The sequence below is a fragment of the Girardinichthys multiradiatus genome, chromosome 15 (genome assembly GCF_021462225.1).
Source record: "Girardinichthys multiradiatus isolate DD_20200921_A chromosome 15, DD_fGirMul_XY1, whole genome shotgun sequence".
Lineage (NCBI taxonomy): Eukaryota > Metazoa > Chordata > Actinopteri > Cyprinodontiformes > Goodeidae > Girardinichthys > Girardinichthys multiradiatus.
Window position 1 is genome coordinate 2032896 of NC_061808.1, and position 24144 is coordinate 2057039.

General features: G+C 42.6%; 1 protein-coding gene across 1 annotated transcript; it reads left to right on the forward strand.

The window, feature by feature from the left end:
- Window positions 1-8783: 8783 nt before the first annotated feature.
- LOC124882447 (NACHT, LRR and PYD domains-containing protein 12-like) lies at window positions 8784-15854 on the forward strand. Its single transcript, XM_047388857.1, has 8 exons — window positions 8784-8840; window positions 10087-10381; window positions 10555-12316; window positions 12406-12579; window positions 13519-13689; window positions 14060-14233; window positions 14385-14431; window positions 14624-15854. Exons 1-8 carry the CDS (start codon window positions 8784-8786, stop codon window positions 15175-15177), a joined length of 3234 nt encoding a protein of 1077 aa, XP_047244813.1. The 3' UTR covers window positions 15178-15854.
- Window positions 15855-24144: the final 8290 nt, after the last annotated feature.

Consider the following 24144-nt stretch of genomic DNA (forward strand, 5'->3'; position numbering starts at 1 on the left):
ATGTGGCTTGAGCTGTACCACTAATGGACAACACTCTGGCAACGAGTTGTTGACAGCCTCCTCCTTAAATACTCCTCAACAGGTGAGGCCTCTCCTCCAGGTTCCGCGTCATCTATGGGCTAAGCAAAATAACAGCACTAAAACAGACAGAAATCCAGATCCTGACAACTTGTACTGATTTTTTTAACTCTGTTGCTCCACTGAAGGTCAAATGATCTAAGTCTACAGCTCAGCCGGGGCTGAATAAAACCACCCTCTATCTCAGAAATTACTACCTGCGTGCTGAGAGAAAATGGAAAAAGGACAGACTACAGGTTTCACAGGAGATTTTAAAGTGCTGTGATTGCTGCCAAGTTTGATTCAAAAGTGGTTTTAATCCACAGACCTCCGGTTCTTTTTAATGTTTTTAACTCTGTTGTGTCCTGCCATCACACATTCCCTGGTGGAAAGAGGCTGGAGACTCGGGGGTTAGACTCTTTCATCATCCAGGCTGAAGTCACCGAGGTGGTTAAAAAGCTCCGCGGTGGCAGGGCTTCGGGGGTGGATGAGATCCGCCCTGATTACTTCAAGTCTCTGGGTGTTATGGGGCTGTCATGGTTGACACGCCTCTTCAACATTGCGTGGCGGTCAGGGACAGTGCCTCTGGACTGGCAGATTGGGGTCGTGGTCCCCCTTCATAAGAAGGGGGACCGGAGGGTGTGTTCCAACTACAGGGGGATCACACTTCTCAGCCTCCCTGGTAAGGCCTATGCCATGGTATTGGAGAGGAGAGTCTGGCCGATAGTCGAACCCCGGCTTCAGGAGGAACAGTGTGGTTTTTGTCCCAGCCGTGGAACACTGGACCAGCTCTATACCCTCCACAGGGTACTCAAGGGTTCATGGGAGTTTGCACAACCGGTCCACATGTGTTTTGTGGACCTGGAGAAGGAATTCGACTGTGTCTCTCGTGATGCCCTGTGGGGGGTGCTCCAGAAGTATGGAGTTGGGGGCCCTTTGTTAGCGGCCATCCGGTCTCTGTACAAGTGGAGCAGGAGTTTGGTCCACATTGCACTAGGTCGGACTTGTTCCCGGTGCATGTTGGACTCCGGCAGGGCTGCCCTTTGTCACCGGTCCTGTTCATAACTTTTATAGCCAAGTGTGAAGCGGCTGGGAGGAAGATCAGCTCCTCCAAGTCCGAGGCCATGGTTCTCTACCGGAAAAGGGTGGTTTAAGTATCTCGGGGTCTTGTTCACAATTGAGGGAAGAATGGAGCGGGAGATCGACAGACGGATCGGTACGGCTGCCGCAGTAATGGGGGCACTGTGCCGGTCCGTTGTGGTGAAGAGAGAGCTGAGCCGAAGAGCTCCCATGTCTTGATCCAGTAGTCATCACTCTGATTAAATGTCCCTCATCAGGCTGTGTTCCAGCTGCATTTAAACACGTTGTGGTGCAGCCTCATAAAACAGAAAAGCCTTGAGCCAACAGTTCTGGCAAACTTTGGACCAATTTTAGAATTGCCTTTTCTGTCAAAAATCTTTAGAGAAAGTTGTTTTTGATTATCTTCAGAGATTTCAAAAAGCCAATATAATTGGTGAAAATTTCTAGTGAGGTTTTAAATCCCACCATAGCACTGAGACAGCCCTTTTGGTATTAAAGTTTATCTTGGTTTAAACCTTAGCAGACAAATAGGAGTTCTTTGGTGTATTTAGGGGATTGCTCCTCTTCAACAGCTCCTCTGATGTGTGGGGTCCCTCAAGGCTCTATTCTTGGTCCTCTGCTTTTTAGCCTTTACATCCAACCTTTGGGGTCCATTTTTAGAAAATACAATATTCCCCTCCACTGCTTCGCTGATGATAGTCAGGTTCATCTGCCCCTTAAACCAAACAGGGTTAGTCCACTCCAACCACCACTGAGCTGTTGGAACATCATTAAAATGTGGTTGAAATTGAATTTCCTGACTTTGAATGAGTGAAAGACTGAAGTCATCAGCTGGATGATGCCATCAATATGTGAGGAGACTGGGCTGGGATTTTTTTCAGGAACAGACCCACCGTACTGACACTGGTGAACATCCAGGAAACTGATGTTGAGATAGTGGACTCTTAGAAGTACCTGGATGTTCACCTGAACAATAAAATGACTGGAGCCACAACACTGATGCTCTGTACAGGAAAGGTCAGAGTATACTCTACCTGCTATGGATAAATAATAATAAATAATAAATAAATACACAGCATAAATAAAGGATATTTCTATTCTATTCTATTCTATTCTATTCTATTCTATTCTATTCTATTCTATTCTATTCTATTCTATTCTACAGAAAGGCCTGTAAATACCCTTCTGTATTGAGATATGGTCCTACTGCACAGTTTGTCCTGGTTCTGTACAGTACTTGGTCTGGGCTGCTTTTGTCAAGGTATGCGGTTGAGCAGGACCAAAGCGGCAAGAAGCAAAACAAAAAAACAGTTCGTCCCAAGGAGGCACAGAGTCTGGAGGCTGGAGGTGGTAATGCAGGAACCTTGGATTCTGGTGCTAGTAATGCATGGAGAACCCAAGGAAAACCTTACTGTGAGGTCTGCTGAGGGTCTAAGAAGGCTGGGACCCACAGAGGAGCTCAGCAGCAGAAACAGGGGAGCTGAGGAACAAGAACACAATGCAGGTCCACCTGGATTCCCTCGTCGGAGACCTCTGGTCCTGAAGCACAAGGCGGCAGCAGCAGCTTGAGGCGAGGAGTGAGGACTGGGACTCTGAGGCAGCATGGAGCAAATTCTGATACTTGAAAGTGGCAAGGAACAAGATATGATGCATGCGAGCAGCGTGGAGCATGGTCCCCAGAACTTGAAACAGTTGAGGCATCGTTCAGATTCCTCAGAGAAGCACTTTTTGGTACGGTGTGCAGTGTGGGCAGATGCCATGTCCATAAAGCTTGTCAGCATATGGAAGCATGAGGTGCTGTAAAATCTAATAAATGGCTGCTTTGACGTTGGACTTGATAAAACCCAGTGGACCAACACCAGCAGATGACATGACACCTTAAATCATCCCTGACTGTGGAAACTTCAAACTGGACTTCAAGCAGCTTGGATCCAGTGCCTCTCCGCTGTTCCTCTTGATCCTTGGACTTTGATTTCTAAATGAAATGCAAACTTTACTTTCATTTTAAAAGAGTACTTTGGACCACTGCATCCAAGCCTTGGTCCAGGTAAGACACTTCTGATGTTGTCTGGTGCAGTAGTAGTTTAACAAAAGGAATGTGACACTTGGGGCCCATGTTCTGGTCTTCTCTGTGGTGGCCCCTGAAAATCTGGCTGTCCACATCTGGTGAATCTCATCTGAACTGTCACGATTTGTTGGTGTTTTTTGTTTCTTCTTCTTCTTATAATAATAATAATAATAATAATTATTATTATTATTATTATTATTGATCGATTTTGAATCATGCCTTTGGTCATGTTTTAGTTTTTGTCTTTTTGTTCATGTTTTGTCAAGTTAGGTTTTTTGGATCTGGTTATGCTTTAGTTTCATGTTTTTTTAGTTATATTTCTATTAGTTTGTATCCTTGATTTCCGTTCTGCTCTAGCCACGTTTTGCTTTCTCCTGTCAATTAACTTTATTCAGTTCACCTGCACCTAGCTAACCTGTCTCCTTGCTTCACCTGGTTCACGCTCCAGAAATACACTTCTGTTCTGTTCATTCCTCGCGGAAACATTTCAGATCATGTCACCTTGTTTTTCGGATCATGCCATGCTTGTCTCGCCTGCCTGTTTATTGTTTTGGTTCCTGCCTCCTCCTGTAAGTGAGTTTTTGATTTTTGTTCATTAAATCTTTTTCACCTACCGTCATGCTGCCTGCTCGTCTTCGTTCTGGGGTCCTGCGTTACAACGCACCTGACATGAACTCCTAAATAGACATTGCTTTATAATCTTCTCAAGGTGCACCATTTACTATTACACTTTTTACTTCCAATAAATTTTCCATTAACATGCTTATACACAATAAACAATCACCTTCTTCAGCAATGGCCTGTATGGCTTACCCTCCTTGTGGAGGGTGTCAGTGGCTGTCTTCTATACAACTGTCAAGTCAGACTGTATTTTAGCATTGCTATAAGATAACAATTCTACATTAGAAATCCTCTTTTTATTGGTCTAATCTAATATTTTAATTTTCCAAGAAAATAAATGCTTAAACCTCTCTATGTTTAATGAATATATATTTTCTATGGGATTCATAGCTTGAATTTAATTGAAGGTTGAAATAAATAAATGTCAGTCATCTTCTGTACGGCTTTTTCCATAGTGGGTCGTGGGGAAGCTGGTGCCTATCTCCAGCAGTCTATGGGCGGGAGGCGGGGTTCACCCTGGACAGGTTGCCAGTCCATCGCAGGGCAACACACAAGCAACCATGCACACACCTAAGAGCTATTTGGAGAGACCAATTAAGCTAACAGGCATGTCTTTGGACTGTGGGAGGAAGCCAGAATACCCGGTGAGAACCCACGCATGCACGGGGAGAACATGCAAACTCCATGCAGAAAGACCCCCGGCTGGGAGTCGAACCCAGGACCTTCTTGCTGCAAGGCAACAGTGCTACCAAATGCGTGCAGCCCTATAAATAAGTGTTTCAACTATATTTTAATATACGTAGATGAACCTGCAGTACAGAAAGGATTGAATTGCAGGTTGATTGTTTGCAGTTAATTGTCTCTTATTAGTGGAGGAATGTAGTGTAGGAATGAGAAGCACGTTAACCAGAGTGAAAATGAAAAACATTGACAGGTTTGTCTGTCAGCAGTCAGTAAATTGTTTGTGTAACTGGTCTGAGCAGAAGGCCCCATGAAGTTCCACAGAAAACTGACTTCTTGGCTTCAGTGCAACTGCCTGCAGAAAGAAGGAGGAAGGGAACACCTGCTATGCTTGACATTCGCAACAACGACACTCACAACTATTGAAAGGGAATAATAAAAGAATCAGTCCAAGAGGATGAAAACATGGATTTATTTTACAGAAAATGATAAACGAACAGGTTCGTTCTTTTTTCCTACATAAAAGTTCAACAAAACCATACTGGATGATGCTCTTTCCGAACTTTGTCATTCATCCAGTTCTGTTATATATGTTTTGCACAATCATACTCCATAATATAACTTCAGTGTAAAAAGGTAAAACCCACACGATTCAGTTTCTGACATGATAAAGTTTTCTGAAAATGAAAAAGCATCCTGAAGCTCCGCCTCCAGGTAAGGCCCTCCTGTTGCCATTATGATGTGGTCGTACCAGTAAGGATATGAGTTTCTAGATAAACCAACCAAAGAAGCACTTTGATTTTCGTGTCCGTGTTTGTTCTGCAGCTGAGGAAAGATGAGCAGGAAGGTAAGAGCATCTCACCTGAGCAGAATGTACCTGCATGAACATTTATATTAACTACAATGCATCCATTTGACATTTAGCTTTGACCACCCTTTAAGCGAGACATTGGTTGTCTGAAAAGATTACATAAAATTCATGTAGAGATCTTTGAACGATGTGGTTTATAAGCACAGGGTTTAAATGTGGAAAAAGATGTAAATTTCTGCTAATAAAAACATGAATTGTGTTTCACTTCTTTCTGTAACATCTTTCTCTTGCTGTCCAAAAACCAAAAATGAAACACTCTAATATTTTATTGGACCGCCGTTAGCTTTGATTATGGCACACAGTCACCGTGCCATTGTTTCGATAAAATCCTGCAGGATCAGAACATTTATCTCCATCCAGAGTTTTCATTAAAAACTTATAAAGTTGATGGGAAAGTTGGAGCAATGTTCAAATTCTTGTCAAGCTAACCCTATCTTCTCACTGGGGTTAAGGTCTGGACTCTGTGGTGGCCAGTCCATGTGGGAAAATGATCCTCTGTGCTCCTTGAACCACTCTTGCACAATTTGAGCCCAAGAATCCTGAAAATGGTCATTTTGGAATATGGCCATGCCAAAGGAGAATTCATTGACGGTCATTCAGTATCTTCAGGTAGTCAGCTGACATTCTTTGGGTTTATAATGCATGTGAACCAGATGTGAGCGACTGCAGCCACCCCTGATCACAGCATTGCCCCACAGGCTTGTACGGTAGAAACTTGGAATGGAGGATGCATCACTTCATGCTCCTCTCACCTTGATGAGTCAGTCAGGAACAGGATAAATCTGGAGTTATCAGACCACTTGACATTCTACCATTGTTCCAGAGCCCAATCTTTATGCTCTCTAACAAAATGAAGTGTTTTTTCTGATTAGCCTCACTGATCAGAGGTTTTCTTAAGGTTTAACAGCTGTTTCGTCCCAATCCCCAATAACTTAGCATTGTCTATGTGGAAACGTTCTTACTTTTGCTATTGAACAGAGCTGTGAGTTCTGTAGTTCTTTTACGGTTTGATTTCACCAAGCATTTTAGTGATTGCCAATCATGATGTTTCAATATTTTGTTTTTGACTGCATTTAATCCACAAACAGGATGGTTTCCCTCCATCTTTCCAGTTTTTAATCCAATGTTAGTAGTTCCAGAAATCTCTGAAGACATTTTTGTTACTTTATACAAATAATTTGAAGCTTCTGAAACAAATGAACATCTTTTCCATGACTGCAAGATGTAACTTCCAACATGGATATTTGAAAAATAATAATAAAAAAAGAAACAAGAATGCAGCAACACGTGAGACTAGCTTCTTTATACCTGAATTTATGGAAACAATAGTTACACCCCATTTTATGTGCATTGGAAACTTATCTGATAAACAACAGTGGATTCACTTTTGCTTTGACTTGATGGCAGATGTGCAAATGGATGAATTACGGTTCTTTGTGAGGAAGGATCACTTTGTCACTACAACACAGGACAACTGAGGAAGTCATTGTGAAGATGTTGCCAGTCCAGTTAATATTTCATGGCTGAAACATTTATTGCCTGAACATTAGGCTATGTTACAGAAAAAAGAAAAGATGGTTAAGCTAGAACTGCAAGCAGGTATAAAAGGATTTCAAGCCCGGTTTAGCAAGTCCGTCCCTGTCAATGTCCTTCCTGCTGCATTTCTACCCCAGATCAACCGAATGTTAATCATAGAACCCACACTGCTGCTTTAACAGGTTACTGAGTTATACAGTGACCTTTAAACCCAGCACATCATAATTATTCAGAAATGTTTAATGGAAATAAAAATAGTTTTAAAAAGATCCCTGAGAAAGTTACTTGAAGGCTCTGAGGTTTTCAACAGTCATTCAGCAAGTTTCTCTCTGCTTTAAAAGCCATTTATGAAACTCCTTAGATTCCTGCTATTGTGCCCCATTTCCATTTCCAACATCTTTTTAGGCAAACCCAAAATCGTTTCACCAAGAATGTCCCAGTAAATTTCTCCATTCATCTTTTCTTCAGTTGGGTGGACTTTGGCTGTGGGTGAGTTATGGTGAATTATATTCTTTCCACTTCCAGATTATGGCTTTAACGGTGCTCACCGATCAATTTAAAAGTTTAGAAATGCAGCTGTAATCATTGCCATAAGACATTTTTGTGAAGGTTTACAGATTGTACCCCTCTGTGCAATACTTGGAAATGAGAAACCTGTTTCTGAAGGTTCACCTATAAATAAACTTGCCTATAAAGGTTTTCAAAACTGAGTTGAGATGAAAATGGACAAAATGTCACTGCAATACTTAAAAGAGATTTTGAGAATCATTAGCTTGAATTACGAACTCCCAAAAAAAAGTACTCATACTCGTACTTGTCATCTCGCCAGGACGCATCAGATACAGATGCCTGAGCCACCTCAACTGACTCCTCTCAATGTGGAGGAGCAGTGGCTCTGCTCCGAGCTCCTTCCGGATAGCCGAGCTTCTCACCCTGTCTTTAAGGGAGTGCCTGAAGACCATGTGGAGGAGGCTCATTTCAGTAGCTTGAAGCCGGGATCTAATTTTTTCGGTCATAACCCAAGTTTATTGGTCGTAGGTGAGGGCAGGAACATAGACCAACTGGTAAATCGAGAGCTTCATATTTCGGCTCAGCTCTCTCTTCACCACAACTGACTGACACAGCGTCCTCATTACAGCAGCGGCCACATCAATCTGTCTGTCTATCTCCTGCCCCATCTTGGCAAGAGGTGACCAGCAGGACCACGTCATCTGAGAGAAGGATTGACAAAATCCACTGGTCCCCAAACCACACCCCTTCTGACCCTTGGCTGGAATCCTGTCCATGAAAGTTATTAACAGGACAGGTGACAAAGGGTAGCCCTGCCGGAGTCCAACCTGCACCAGGAACAGATCCGACTTATCGCAATGGGAAACAAACTCCTGTTCCACTTGTACAGAGACTGGATGGCCCATAATAAAGGACCCCCAACTCCGTACTCCTGGAGCACCCTGTAGAGGGTATTGAGACTTGAGCTTATTCAGGGTGCATCTCATCCACCTCAAAGCGGAACGTTTTGACCACCTCGGTGACTTCAGCCTAGGTGAAGAACTGTCCCACTCCACCAACAGGGACACCAAGAAGGCCGGGCACTCCATACTGTTCCTTGGCCCGTAGGTTGAAACAACAGTCGGAGACCTTTCCCTGACCAAAGACACTGGAATGCAACCCTCTCATCCACCGGGGTAAACCCCAACTTGCATATTCCACCTGGAGCTGGGTGGCAACAAGCAAACCCACCCCAGCCCACCTCAAAGATGTGGGATCCAGAGCCCACGCTGTGCGTGGAGGGGAGCCCGACTGTTTCTAGCCAATATCTCTTGACTTCCCGCACAAGCTCCACTTGGAGTACGTGTTGTACTAGTCCTCATGAACGCTTCTCAACCACTCTTTGTCCGAACCATCACCCAGAGCCTGTTTGCCACGGTATACCGTACCAGGGGCATTTAAGCCCCGGACAACATAGCCTCTAGGATCATTCCAGCACTCAAATCCCTCCACCACGTAAAGGTGGCGGTTCAAGGTGGGAGAAAATCAGAAAAAGTAAGAGGGACTTCTTTAAGTTGCCACACATTAGATGTTTAGATTCCTTCAATGCAAACATCTTAAACATCTGAGTTCATTGGGACAATTGGGTGATTTTGTTTATATGATTATATATAATCTATTACCTCAGGGCATCACCCTAATTTAAGTTTTGCCCATGAAAAAATAAATCTCCCAACACTGCAGAGCTCCCTAGTGTTGGATGTTTAGGTGCAATCACGAGAATTATGTTCATAGTTTGGAATATAAATTTTATCTAAATATCCGGTACTATGTTTGAGATGTTCCCAACTTATGTTTGAGTTAGCTAATGAAGCTTTGTTTTGGCACAGCTTTCTCATCTTTGAAGAATTCCAAAATTTTCCTACTTTGCCCTATTCAGCTTCATCTCCTGGAAAGATCTTCACTCTTTTTGACCATTTATACTCAAAACTGAACTTGTTCTTTATTTTTACAATGTGGTTCAACGTTTTTAAAGCAGAAATGTGTGAGGCATTCCAAATGGAGAATCATCAGTAGATTTGATTTTTGCCCATGAGATTAAAGTTAGAAGCAATAAGTTAAAACAAACTAACCTCAACAGCAGTTTTTGCTACGCAGTTTCCTTAGCAAAAACTGTATGAATCTATTTGTGAATAACTAGACATCTAAAGCAGTCATTGGTTGCTAAATGTTGTGCTTTTGCTGTTGCTGCTTTTGCATTTGTAATGTTGAAAATGTTTAAAAGCCCTTTTTGCCTGTGTTTAAAAAACACATAAAAAGACCAGAAACAATTTTTTCTGAACAGATTTTAGTCTTTAAAGCCCACTATGGTCCCCAGTAGGTCAGAACACAACAGCCTGTCGAGTTAATTAAAGATGCTATTTGCTTTAAATTCGAAAATTAGGAATTTCAATGCTTTTGAATTTTGACACTTGAGACGGATGTCCAAGTGATGAAATTACAAAAAAGATCCAGATCAATTTCTTTCTCTCAGTTCTGCAGACCCACAACAAATCCGAGTGTGAATTTTGTTGGATTGGGTTATTGTGCATTATTCTTTATAGTCCATGCAAATTTTTAAAGACCTAGAGACATCATGATGAGTTACTGTTAATCAAGATTAAATTTTTAACAATTTTCACAGGGGAAGAAGACTTCTATCCCAGCATCTGAGGAGCTGGTCCTGCGAGCACTGAAAGATCTGGGAGACACTGAATTTAAAGAGTTTAAGTGGTATTTGCAAAAGCCTGAAGTTTTGGGAGGCTTCCCAATAATCGCAAAGAGCCGAATCGATAAAGCTGATCGGACTGACACAGTGGATCAGATGCTACAGACCTACTGTGAATGCACTCTGGAGGTGACCAAAAAGGTTTTAAGAAAGCTTGATCGAAATGACCTTGTGCGGGTCCTGGCCGGCCAAAATGGGGAGCCAGTATCAGGTAGGTCAAGAAATGATTTGGGTCATGAAGACTATCACAGGACATGCAAAAATGAAAATCCTGAATCAAATTTAGGACTTCCTTGGTTATTTAAGTGTATTTTAATTTAATTTAACTTTTTAATTTAGGAAAAACACAATCTTATTAATTTTGTCCATCATTGTCTCCTTCAGAGGGTTTTGCTGACTGCCAGAGAAATCTGAAGACCAGCCTTTTGAGAAAGCTGCAGAGTTCTACGGAAAACCCAAGAAAGGGTCAAAACTCTAAAGATCAAGAGGAAACATATGTAGAAATGAGCCTGACAATAAAACAGAGCAAAGAATTCAGCACAGAACATGAGAACAGGCAAATTGAATATGCATCCAGGAAAATAGCCAAACCAGACAAAATCATTAGACATGATGACATCTTTAACCCCACCCCTGGAGCAGATAAAACAGTAAAAAAAGTGCTAACAACTGGAATGGCCGGCATTGGAAAAACAGTCCTAACACAGAAGTTCACACTAAACTGGGCTGAAGACAAAGCCAACCAGGACTTCCACTTCACATTTCCAATCAGCTTTAGAGAGCTGAATGCTGTGAAAAACAAAAAATTCAGTTTGGTTGAACTTGTTCAGCATTTCTTTACTGAAACCAAAGACGCAGACATCTCTAACTTTGAGGAGTTCAAAGTTGTATTAATCCTTGATGGTCTGGATGAGAGCAGACTTCCACTGGACTTCCGTGGTAACAAGAAGGTTACTGACACTAAAGAGTCTGTGTCAGTGGATGTACTGTTGACAAATATCATTAAAGGAAACCTACTTCCCTCTGCCCACATCTGGATAACCACACGACCTGCAGCTGCCAGTCAGATCCCTGTTGACTGTGTTGACATGGTGACCGAACTTACTGGGTTCAACCATGCTCAGAAACTTGAATACTTCAAGAAGAAATGTACAGATGACAAACTGGTCAGCAAAATTCTACCTTACATCAATGCATCCCAAAGCCTGAAAACTTTGTGCCACATGCCAGTCTGCTGCTGGATCACTGCTACAGTTGCAGAATATCTGCTGAAAAACAGAGAAGAAGAACTCCCAAAGACACTTACTGAGCTCTACATCAACTTCTTGCTGGTTCAGTTCAGAAAGAAGGCAGTAACAGAGGGAGACCCACAGTGGAATCAGTCATGCAAGGAGAAGATCCTTACTTTGGGAAAACTGGCTTTTGAGCAGCTGCAAAAAGGCAACCTTGTATTTTATGAATCAGACCTTAAAGGATCTGGTATCAATATTAAATCAGCGTCAGTGTTCACAGGTATGTTTTCTGAGATCTTTAAAGAGAGTGAACATGCCAAGGACAAGGTGTGCTGCTTTACCCATCTGAGCGTTCAGGAGTTCCTTGCTGCTCTATATGTTCATCTCACTTTCATAAACTCTCAGGTCAATGTACTCGAAGAAACACAATCATCTTGGATGGTACTAGCAAGACGTAAATCTAATCCCCAACACACTGCGGTAGATAAAGCCTTGCAAAGTCCAAATGGAGACCTGGACATGTTTCTTCGTTTTCTTCTGGGTCTTTTGCTGCCATCCAGCCAGAGTCTGTTAAAAGGCCTGGTTAAACAAACCGAAAACAATACCCAGGCCATCCAGGAGGCAATCAAGTACATCAAGGAGAGGCTTGGTGCTGATCTATCTACAGAGCAGAGTATTAATCTGCTTTACTGTCTGAATGAACTTAATGACAATTCTCTAGTGGAGGAGATCCAAAGGTTCATGGGCTCAGGACATCTTACTGTGGATAATTTGTCTAATGCTCAGTGGTCTGCCTTGGTCTACATCCTACTGGCAGATAAAGAAATTGACATGTTTGACCTAAGAAAATACTCTTCTTCAGAAGAGGCTTTCATGCGGCTGCTTCCAGTTGTCAAAATTGCAAGAAGAGCTTGGTGAGAGACAAATATGCATATTTTCTTTTATTAATTGTTTTAAACTTGCAAGATTTAAAAACCATATTTTTCTCTTTCTATCTTTTCAGTTTGACTGCCTGTGGCCTGTCAGAGAAAGGTATCGAAGCTCTGTCTTCAGTTCTCAGATCCCAGGACTCCATTTTGAAGGAGCTCGACCTGAGCTACACCAACCTGGGGGATGCAGGAGTAAAGCAACTGGCTGTTGGACTTGAGAGTCCAAACTGTTCACTTGAAACTCTCAGGTCAGGAATATGGTGTCTTTCTAAAGTGGTTGTTAATTCCATTCATGAAATGCAGTTTTTTGTTCAACAGCAATGAGTGCATAATAAAATGGAACCAGTCATATTGAGGGTCCATAGGTTTCCTCTAAGTGAATATAGAATTAATAAATCCATTTTAAAGTTCTAGGTAGTTCATTTACAGTCTTTTAGGTCAACATCATTACTAAATGTATGTATGTTGGGTTTCTGCTACCTAAGACACTCATTTAAATGTTTGTCTTACATGTTCAAGTCTGCTATTGCATTTCTTTCAGAGTACACACAGACGTAATGCAACTTGCTGTTTTCAAAACATCCGGTGAAGTGTTGAACATGATGCTTATGGTTTTTATGTTAGCTGTGCTAATCTAGGAGGTTATTTTCCTGCAAAATAGATTACAAAATACTGCAGACTTTTTGATTTGTCTGTATGCCTTGCAGAGAAAATGACAACTGGCTCTTTTACAGCAAGCATATGCCCTTGGTGTTGGCATAATTGCATAACTTCTGTTTCCTTTTTCTTCGGACATGTGCAGATGTTAAACAATGAAAGGAATAGGAGAATGGTGTTTACATGCATAAAGAAATCTCAGTATTGAGGAGAACGGCTGTTCTCCAAAACCCGCTTACAGCATTTTGCTTCGAGCGATTTGGAAATTGAAGGACAATTGAATTCTTTACCAGCATTTAAGTCACTACAACTTTTTAAAGAGAAGTCATTGTAACAGTTGTTTTGTTAGGAAGTGCTGTTGGGTTTTAAAGCACTCCTAAAAGTCCTGGTGAGGTTGGGAAAGGTGCCCAAAACACCAATACACGCAGACACACATGATGAGCCTCTAACAATGCACTGAACACAAAAGCCTTTTTCTCTAAAGGTACTGTTGCATTTACATGATTTATGTGATTGATTTTAATCCTCAGGCTGGGTGGTTGCAAGTTGTCATGGAGAGGTTGTGAGACTCTGGGCACAATTATCAGCTCCCGGTCTTGTCTCAGAGAGTTGGATGTGAGCAACAACGATCTGCAGGATGCAGGAGTGCAGAGTTTATCTGGCGGGCTGGAGAATCCACAGTGCAAACTGGAAACACTCAGGTCAGCTTCAGCAGCTTGGTGTATGAGCATGTACATTGCACTTCGCATTTAAAGACTCTATACGAATTCTGAATATTGGTTTCCTTTGTGTACTCTTGAAATTTATTTATGGTTTCAAGCCATTGCTGCCAAAATGAATCAGTGTTGTTTTCACACTATGATTAAGATCAGAGCGAGCTGTAATTGCGTTATTGTTAAAGCTTTTTAACCACTGTATGGGAAGAGATTTAAATTTCCTATTCTACAGCAAAAAGCTGTCTGAATTAGTTAGACATTGTGAATCCTATGGAAAAGTTTTTATACAGATTAAATATTTAAAATTAATTCAAAATGTGTAATAAATTAAGGTGCATTGTTTGTGTGGTTTCAGGCTTTCTGGCTGCCAGATTACAGAGGAAGGCTGCAGTTTTCTAGCCACTGCTCTAAGCACAAATCCCTCGCATCTGAAAGAGCTGGACCTTAGCTACAACCATCCTGGAGTATCAGGAGTCAATTTGCTGTCCAGTGGTGTTAAACATAAACTGTGCAGACTGGAATCTCTCAGGTATGAAAGTCAGAACAATATTTCAGGGACGGACAATTTGATATGCATTATTTTAAATTGTAGAGTCGGTTAAAGCTTTAGAGAAAATGATCCACTTTTTGTTTTGGGATTTAAAGCCAGTGAACTTGTCTCAACGTGTTTCTTCCTGCAGAGTGGAGAACTGTGGAGAACGAAGGCTGCAGTTGGGTCTAAAAAAGTGTAAGCTACCTTAATGTATGCGTACTGAATACAGGTTGTTGGTGTGTTCTGTGTGAAGAAACTCTTCCCTTTGCTACTCTGGGGCTCTTTGGTGAAACACAAACTAAAGCATAAAATTGTAAATTCTTTACTTACACAGAAAAAAACAATAATGATGACAGGATGATGACTTCTGGCTGCTTCTCTTTTCAGATGGATGCGTGATTGAATTTGACCCAAATACAGCCCACAGAAATATCCAACTGTCAGACAACAACAATAAGGTGACTGTAGTGAGGGAAGAGCAGCCATATCCTGATCACCCAGACCGCTTCAACCACTGCTGCTGGCAGGTACTCGGCAAAACTGGTTTGAGTGGTCGTTGCTACTGGGAGGTGAAGAGAGAGGGACCCGTTATCATAGCTGTGAGCTACAAAAAGATCAGCAGGAAAGGACCCACAGCCGACTGCAGGTTGGGCTGGAACGATCAGTGCTGGAGTCTCGTCTGCACCGAAAAGCAATATTCATTTTGGCACAACAAGAAGGAAACAGTTTACCCTTTGATGTACTCATCCATCATGTCCAGTAGAGTAGGAGTTTATGTGGACGTACCTGCTGGAATTGTGTCATTCTACTCCGCCGGGTCCAGTGAACTGCAACACCTCCACACCTTCCAGGCCACATTCACTGCCCCTCTCTACCCAGCTTTTGGGTTTGGATTCGGGTACTGGTCCTACGACTCTTCTGTGTCTCTGTGTGAGGTGTAGGTCCTCAGCCAGCTGACTGAAAGCAGTGGTTAAGTGAGATGTGAGAGCCTGCTGCCATAGCTCTCTGTTTCCTTTGATTTTTTTTTCTCTTTTGATTAGATTCAAATATCATCTCAGTCATTTTTATTACATATGTTTTTCTTTCTGATGAGATAAATTCAGCTAAATTTCTTGTATAATGGTGCTTTTTAAGTGGAGTGGAGTTACTTACTGAAGATGCTAAATTAGTTCAGTAAAAGTTAAAAATCAAACTGCTCAGGGTGGGGGTTCTGTTAGGTTAAAACGATTTTTGTTTAATCTTCTTTAAAGCTTTGTTTGAAGTTTCTATATTTTTTTTCAAAACCTTTTCAGTCTCTGAACAAAGTTAAATAAGACAAAGTTAGGCAGACAAAAGGGTGATGTTGGTGTATTTTTATAAGTGTAGGAGGCTTTTATTTGAGGAACCTATATGAATTTTGTGCTTTGAGATATAATATTCATGTCGACTACAGTTAAAACTGAACTTCTGTGTTGATTTATCTGTTTATCCGGGTTTTTATGCATTATCTACTGCCTGTAAGCATTAATTGACGTAATATGTTGTTAAATCTGAATTTACTAACTGTAGGGGATTTTGAGATCTGATTGTCTTAATCTTGTTGGTTTATGGTGAATAAAATTAAAAGTGGTGAAACTGATATGTTGTCTGTGTGCTCTGCAGATGTTCCAGTATCTTTAGCTAAATAACACTGTAAACATAACACCATTATTTCTATAGGTTAAGTTGTCTTGTTTTTCTGGAAAATATCTGGAATCGACTTGTTACCTGTTGGACTTTTATGCAAATCAGTGCATGATAATTACAAAGTGAAAGATGTTGACCTAAATTCATTTTTTATTCCAACAGATATTTTACCAATCAACAACACATTTATAGAATATTTCTAGGTGACCTTTGCTCACACAAACATGAAATTTTATGAAGTTTTCTAAACTGTTCCTTTTATTACTCAGGGGACTCCTATCAAACCAACTCTAATTCAGAGTGGCTTACAGAAGTATTCATACCCCTAAATCCTTGATATCACCACTTGCTTTATAGTTAACCAGTGATTCAGATTTAATCTGAAAACTGACTGGTTTTAATTGAAAGCTTTAGATCTGCTGTGGAGTTAACGTTATTTATCTTACTTACTTATTCGAGCTGACAGTTTTTTTTATTAATTATTCAGTTCAGTTGCTGAAAAGTTACTGTATGCAGAAGTTATTAGTGATATACCATAAAAGTAAGACTGATAATGTATCCATCAAACTAAGATGATGTACAACTGATAGATTTGTCACTAAAATTTGAGCAAATCTAATACAATTTAAATTTTGATGGGGAAACAGTTGTTTCTTGCTAGATCCTTGTTTTCATGTGTTTTTTTATATTTCCCTTTAGATCTATTTTCCCTGAGTTGTGTTATTTAGTCTAGTCTCTTTTTGCTCAGTTCCTCATGTCTGTTTCCCCTGCTGTCATTAGTTGTAATTAGTCACGTTCCCCTCAGTCTCCTTGCAACACTGTTCCACACCTGTTCCTTGATCCCCATGATTACTCTGTTGCTCTGTTCATTGGTTCTCCATGTATTCCCCGTTTGTATTTAAGCTCTCTTGTTTTCATTGTTCCCCGCTGGTTCCTCTCGACAACTACCCTGGTATCTTCCCGAGTTGTTCCTAGTGGTTTGTTTTCTGTTTTGCCTCCTGAACCTGTTCTCTGTGGAGTACCTGCCTGTACTCAGCGCTCTGCCTACCGGTCTGTAAGTCTTGTGGCAGCCTCCTCGCCATGATCTGCACTTTGGTCCAACCGCAAAACCCTCAAATACGTCAAAAATAGCCATTGGTGACCACCGCTGACTGCTGGTCAGCCCACAACAGGTCCTACCTGGGGATGACAGCACACTGGCTCGACCCCAAGACCTGCACAAGACTGCATGCTGTCATGGCCTGCTGTCAGATCAGAGGACAGCACACCTTTGATGTTTTTGCCCAGGCCATGGTGAAAAATCATTACAAGTACCATCTGGAACACAAGGAGACCAGGACCATAATGGACAATGGCTCAAAATTTGTTAAGGCATTTGTGCAGTTTGGTACAGAAACTGAACTCCTGCCAAACATCACTGAGGCTGCTCCTGCTGATTCAGGTGCAGAGGATGTGGAGGATGGGTACCGCAACAATGAATGCTAAGGATGGGGATGTGGAGGACATTGAGTACATCGCTGTTGATGATATCCTCAATGAGTCCAGCAGACTGGGCCTCAAACTGCCTGTGCACCGCCCACAACTTAAACTTGACAGCCAGCTTGGATGCCCAACAAGGCTCTTGAGATTACAGTATTCAGGTCAGCCTACAGTAAGGCCATGTCCAAGGAACTGGAGCTGTTGAATCTGCAGAGCCGCAGCACGATGACCGGAGACAGCATTGTTGATGCGTTGGAGAGGAGGCTGGTGGTCCCCAGCTGTACCAGATGAAACTTTATGACTCTGTTGTCCTCGACAACTTGCTGGACAAGAATAGGGAATCTGTCCACATGGTGATGACACAACTGAAGCTGCAGACCTTCACAGACTTAGATGTCGGCTTCTTGACTGAGGACGCCCAGGACGTCAAATGTTGCAAAGGCCTTAGATAAAATGCAAGGGAAGGATCATGTCTGTCTTTGGAGCCTTCTGCAAATTGTTGCAGCTACACTCATGAGGTTGAAGAAGGCCAAGTCCAAAAATCTCCTGTACTGCAGTCCTTATGTAGATGCTCTTCTGGCAGGCATCAGAAAAAGGTTTGGGCTCCTCCTGGAAGACCAAGAGTGCCAGCTGGCTGCTGTCTTCCACCCTAAGTTTCACCTGTTCTGGTTGGAGCAGTTTATTAGCAGCGAGGTAAGCAGGGTCAAGGAAGCCATGGAGACCACTGTACAGAAAGCACCAAATGAAACCACTGTGTAAGGCAGCAGCTTCACCAGCAAGGAGGAGGATGAGGAAGAAGATTTCCTCAGCAACATAATTAGGTTCCGGGAGAGCAGGAGCCACAGGTCTCTGAAGTCCAAGGTGCAGAACTTAGTGAAGACCTGGCTGGAGGCCAGGAGGCTCAAAAGATGTAAAATGAGGATGAAAGTTGAGATGTTTGTTTTTTGTTGCAACATGTATTAAACTTTTTTGACAACTCAATAAATTATATTATTTATATTACAGCAGTAGGTAACCCGAATAAATTCATGATTTATTGCACGTTTGTCCATGGGTCTGATGGCAGAGTGGAAAAAGGACCTCCAGAAATGCTCACTCCTGCATGGTTCCAGGCTTCCGGCATACACTCACACTGTTTGCTGGGCACAGAGGGATAAAATATTCTCAAATGCTTCCACTGCTGTGTAAGTGTTATATTTTTAAGTCATTTATTCTGAATGAACACAACCATCCCCTCAAACATGCAGCACTGCATGCATATGTTTTTGGTTACTTGTTCCCCACACTGCTTTAAACCTTCAATTGTAAAAACTGAAAACCATAAATCATTTTGCTTCAACTTTAACATTAACATCTCTGCCGACCCCAAACATCCTGCACATAAACTGTTTAGAGTTTTACCTTCAGGCCGCCACTACAGAGCACTGTTTACTAAAACCAGCCGCCACACAGACAGTTTCTTCCCCCAGGATGTTTCTCTGATGAACATTCAATAGAGTACAGAACAACAGCATACAGATGTTGCAAATGCACCTTTTTTATTAGATATGTGTATATTGTAAATTGTAAATTTGTATATTCTGTAATGCAGAATACTGCATTGTACATTGTATATTGACATTCCACGTCCCTAGAGCCAGCCTAAGCATTCGGGGATCGGGCCGCCGAGGTCTCCACCTTCGTCCGCCGCCCAATCCTCTTTGCACCAGTCCCTCACGGTTCCCCCTGCAGGTGGTGGGCCCACTGGGGGATGGTCTCGCGTCTCTCATTCGGGCTTGGCCCGGCCGGGTCCCGCGAGGAGCAACCCGGCTACCAGGCGCTCTCCGACGAGTCCCGACCCCAGGCCTGGCTCCAAGGTGGGACCCCAGCTCCTCGATTCTGTAGTCATCATGAGGGATTCTCGAACCACTCTTTGTCTGACCCGTCACCTAGAGCCTGTTTGCCATGGGAGACCCTACCAGGGGCATTTAAGCTCCAGACAACATAGCCTCTAGGATCATTTGAGGACTCAAACCCCTCCACCATGTTAAGGTGGCGGTTCAAGGAGGGGACCGGAAAAGGGTGGCTTGTTCTCTTCAGGTTGGAGGGGAGTTCCTGCCTCAAGTGGAGGAGTTTAAGTATCTCGGGGTCTTGTTCACGAGTGAGGGAAGAATGGAGCGGGAGATCGACAGACGGATCGGTGCGGCTGCCACAGTAATGGGGGCGCTGTGCCGGTCCGTTGTGGTGAAGAGAGAGCTGAGCCGAAAAGCGAAGCTCTCGATTTACCGGTCAGTCTACGTTCCTACCCTCACCTATGGCTATGAACTTTCGGTCATGACTGAAAGAACGAGATCCCGGATACAAGCGGCTGAAATGAGCTTCCTCCGTAGGGTGGCTGGGCACTCCCTTAGATATAGGGTGAGGAGCTCGGCCATCTGGGAGGGGCTCGGAGTAGAGCCGCTGCTTCTCCACATCGAGAGGAGCCAGTTGAGGTGGCTCGGGCATCTATACCAGATGCCTCCTGGACGCCTTCCTCGGGAGGTGTTCCAGGCACGTCCCACCGGGAGGAGGCCCAGGGGATGGCCCAGGACACGCTGGAGGGACTATGTCTCTCGGCTGGCCTGGGAACGCCTTGGGCTCCCTCCGGAGGAGCTGGAAGAGGTGTCTGGGGAGAGGGACGTCTGGGCGTCTCTGCTGAGTCTGCTGCCCCCGCGACCCGGTCCCGGATAAAGCGGAAGACGACGAGTACGAGTACTTGTACATTGTAAATTGTAAATTTGTATTGTTGTGGAATTTTCTTATCAAAGTGGGTAGAAGTTGACTCATAACAAGAGAAAATCCGGACTTTGTCTTTATAAGTTTTATTCAAAGGCATTCAGCGTTTGAAGACCCTGTCACCAAGCAAGTCAGTTGAACAGAGCCCCGAACGCTATTTTCACACAGTATTTATACCAGAACAAGACAATGTTATCTCAACTGCAAAGAGTCCATGTTCATGACCCCAACCCTTCTTCAGTTCAACAGTGACAAGGTTATCTAGGAACAGACCTAACTGCCCTTCCTGACATTGTCCTAAAGATGGGTCTGAACCATCAAACTTCTGATAATGGCTTTTACAGCTTCTTCCTCTAACACAGATGTTCTGAGGAGTAAAAAAGGTTATACACTGTAAAATGCTTACTGCAAGAATTTCCATTACACTCCTTTCTTCTGATTACAAGATAATCACAACTAAAGGAAAATTCTTCAAAACCATCACCCCTCTCAGCTAACAGATAATCCAAAGCCAGTTTATTTTGCAAACTCATAGTTCTAATAGCCTGCTGCTCTGTAGTTAGAACAGTGAAACCTTCCTCAGATAAAGCAGTAAGATTAAAAGTTAACACAAAGGGATCAGCCTGTCCAGGATGTACCCCGCCTCTCGCCCATAGACTGCTGGAGATAGGCACCAGCTCCCCCGCGACCCACTATGGAATAAGCGGTAGAAAATGACATGACATGACATGACATGACAAAGGGATCAGGGACCAAAGATCCTGAAATAGTATAAGGATCAGTTCTGATAGGACATGACTCAAATTTATATCTGTTGATTAAAGCACATTAAACAGATATAATGGCTTCGCAACCTACTGTCTTCCCAAGGAAATAAGGTGTACTTTCCTCCTGTGTAATACAAATATCTGGATCTTTAATCGGATTTCTATTACCCCAAATTCTATAAAGAGTTCCTGTAGACGCACACGTTAAATTAATCTCACTAGAAAATCTACTAACATTTCTGCTTTCCTTACACTATAATTCCTCACAGTTTTGATGCATCAGTTGCCACCAAACATTATCAGTATGATCATAGTAGTCAGAAAAGTGATGAATCTCTCTTTGAATCCGCTGATGAATATTATTAGTCAGATTAACCACACATTGTCTTTGCTGTACCTTTTCCCAAAATGAACACAAGAGTTATAAAAATACTTGCAATACCAATCATTAGCAACAGAACAAACCATCTTCCATATAGCTGCATTGTGACCTTGAAGTGGAATGTCCTTTCTTCTGGTACTGAAAGCAAACAGTTTTTTTTCAAAGAAAACAAAAAATCCTGCTGACTCTCCTGAGTGGCTTCAAGCTGCCCTGTTACCAGTCTGGTACAGGTGGGCGGTCATAGGAAGCTCCTCTAGAAATATATTTAGAAACAGAAACTCTAACCTGCTGGACGTTAGGCTTCCATAGTCCAACTAAACAACGGTGGAAATGAACACATTCAAATTTATAATAATACCATAATGATAGATATCAAGCAATAAACATGAAAGTTAGATAAAAGCATCCGAGATTTCCTCCTCAGAGTCAGTCTTGCTGTCAAAGTGGGAGAAAAGAATTTGGCTGACCCTCGCTGTCCAGGCAAAGGAGCCTAGTAGCCACCAAATGTTAAGAAATTAAGGAGAATAAGCATCATGGCGCATGTTTGACTGTCTTTCTGTTGCAGACGTCACCAGTCCATCATCCAGAGAAAGGTTATGTGCAAATGTGTAGAGGTCTTCCCTGTATGTTTCCTATGTGTCTCTCACTGTGGTGTGTGTGCAGTGAGGCAAATGACCTTATGATTTCTAACTTTCAGGCAATGCGATGGCCTTAAGTAGATTCTGAAATAACGTTGCACTGCCCAAGGGATTATTGTGCCCTCGTAAGAACAGTGTTCTTCAACCACCTCTTCAATCACTCGCCAGTGATCTGCTTACAGTTCTTTGTCTTGTGGTGGTCCGCTGTCCTCACACCTTTCAGGCCGTGGATGATCCAGTTGGAAGATGACTTGTCCTGGAAGCCAGATGAATCTGGGGAAGCTGGAGCTTTCCTGCAGCTTTCCTGGGTGTCTAGTAGGATCTGATATGGGCCATTCCAGCACCTGGACTTCCTGTGTTTTCTCCTAGATTCTCTGACCAGAATCCAGTCGCCAGGAATAAAAGACTGGAGGGTGGAAGTGGCTGTTTCTGGTAATGCAGCCTTCACCATCTGTGAAACTTGAGAAAACACAGTGGACAGGTTTAGACAGTAAACAACATCCTATCTTCACACAAAGATGTGGAAGAAAAAGATCTTGGCAATATCCCCATGTCTAAATTAGGAGACCTGCCACACAGCACTTCAAAAGGACTGAGATTTGCCTGTGTCCTTTGTCTCAATCTCATATAAGTGAGAACAATAGGTAGAGCCTTCACAACACTTGGCTAATTTTCAATTCAAAGTCCCATTCTCAAACCTAAGTGCTTAATTACATGAACTTCATCAAAACATCCAACAAAATCAAAATAATTGATCTTCTGACTTCACCTGATATACTAGCAGTGACCATCAGCTAAATATTCTGAATATCAAAAATGTGACCTGATGTTTGAGGAAGGCCTGATTACAGGTCAATATTTCATAGTTTCAGAATACCCCAAAAAAATTTCAAAAATGGTCTAATCTGTGGAGATGTAAAATTTCACAAAAGAATCAATTAGAACCAAAGAAATGAATTCTGACATAACTACAGGTCCTTCTCAAAATATTAGCATATTGTGATAAAGTTCATTATTTTCCATAATGTCATGATGAAAATTTAACATTCATATATTTTAGATTCATTGCACACTAACTGAAATATTTCAGGTCTTTTATTGTCTTAATACAGATGATTTTGGCATACAGCTCATGAAAACCCAAAATTCCTATCTCACAAAATTAGCATATCATTAAAAGGGTCTCTAAACGAGCTATGAACCTAATCATCTGAATCAACAAGTTAACTCTAAACACCTGCAAAAGATTCCTGAGGCCTTTAAAACTCCCAGCCTGGTTCATCACTCAAAACCCCAATCATGGGTAAGACTGCCGACCTGACTGCTGTCCAGAAGGCCACTATTGACACCCTCAAGCAAGAGGGTAAGACACAGAAAGACATTTCTGAACAAATAGGCTGTTCCCAGAGTGCTGTATCAAGGCACCTCAGTGGGAAGTCTGTGGGAAGGAAAAAGTGTGGCAGAAAACGCTGCACAACGAGAAGAGGTGACCGGACCCTGAGGAAGATTGTGGAGAAGGGCCGATTCCAGACCTTGGGGGACCTGCGGAAGCAGTGGACTGAGTCTGGAGTAGAAACATCCAGAGCCACCGTGCACAGGCGTGTGCAGGAAATGGGCTACAGGTGCCGCATTCCCCAGATCAAGCCACTTTTGAACCAGAAACAGCGGCAGAAGCGCCTGACCTGGGCTACAGAGAAGCAGCACTGGACTGTTGCTCAGTGGTCCAAAGTACCTTTTATCGGATGAAAGCAAATTCTGCATGTCATTCGGAAATCAAGGTGCCAGAGTCTGGAGGAAGACTGGGGAGAAGGAAATGCCAAAATGCCAGAAGTCCAGTGTCAAGTACCCACAGTCAGTGATGGTCTGGGGTGCCGTGTCAGCTGCTGGTGTTGGTCCACTGTGTTTTATCAAGGGCAGGGTCAATGCAGCTAGCTATCAGGAGATTTTGGAGAACTTCATGCTTCCATCTGCTGAAAAGCTTTATGGAGATGAAGATTTCATTTTTCAGCACGACCTGGCACCTGCTCACAGTGCCAAAACCACTGGTAAATGGTTTACTGACCATGGTATCACTGTGCTCAATTGGCCTGCCAACTCTCCTGACCTGAACCCCATAGAGAATCTGTGGGATATTGTGAAGAGAACGTTGAGAGACTCAAGACCCAACACTCTGGATGAGCTAAAGGCCGCTATCGAAGCATCCTGGGCCTCCATAAGACCTCA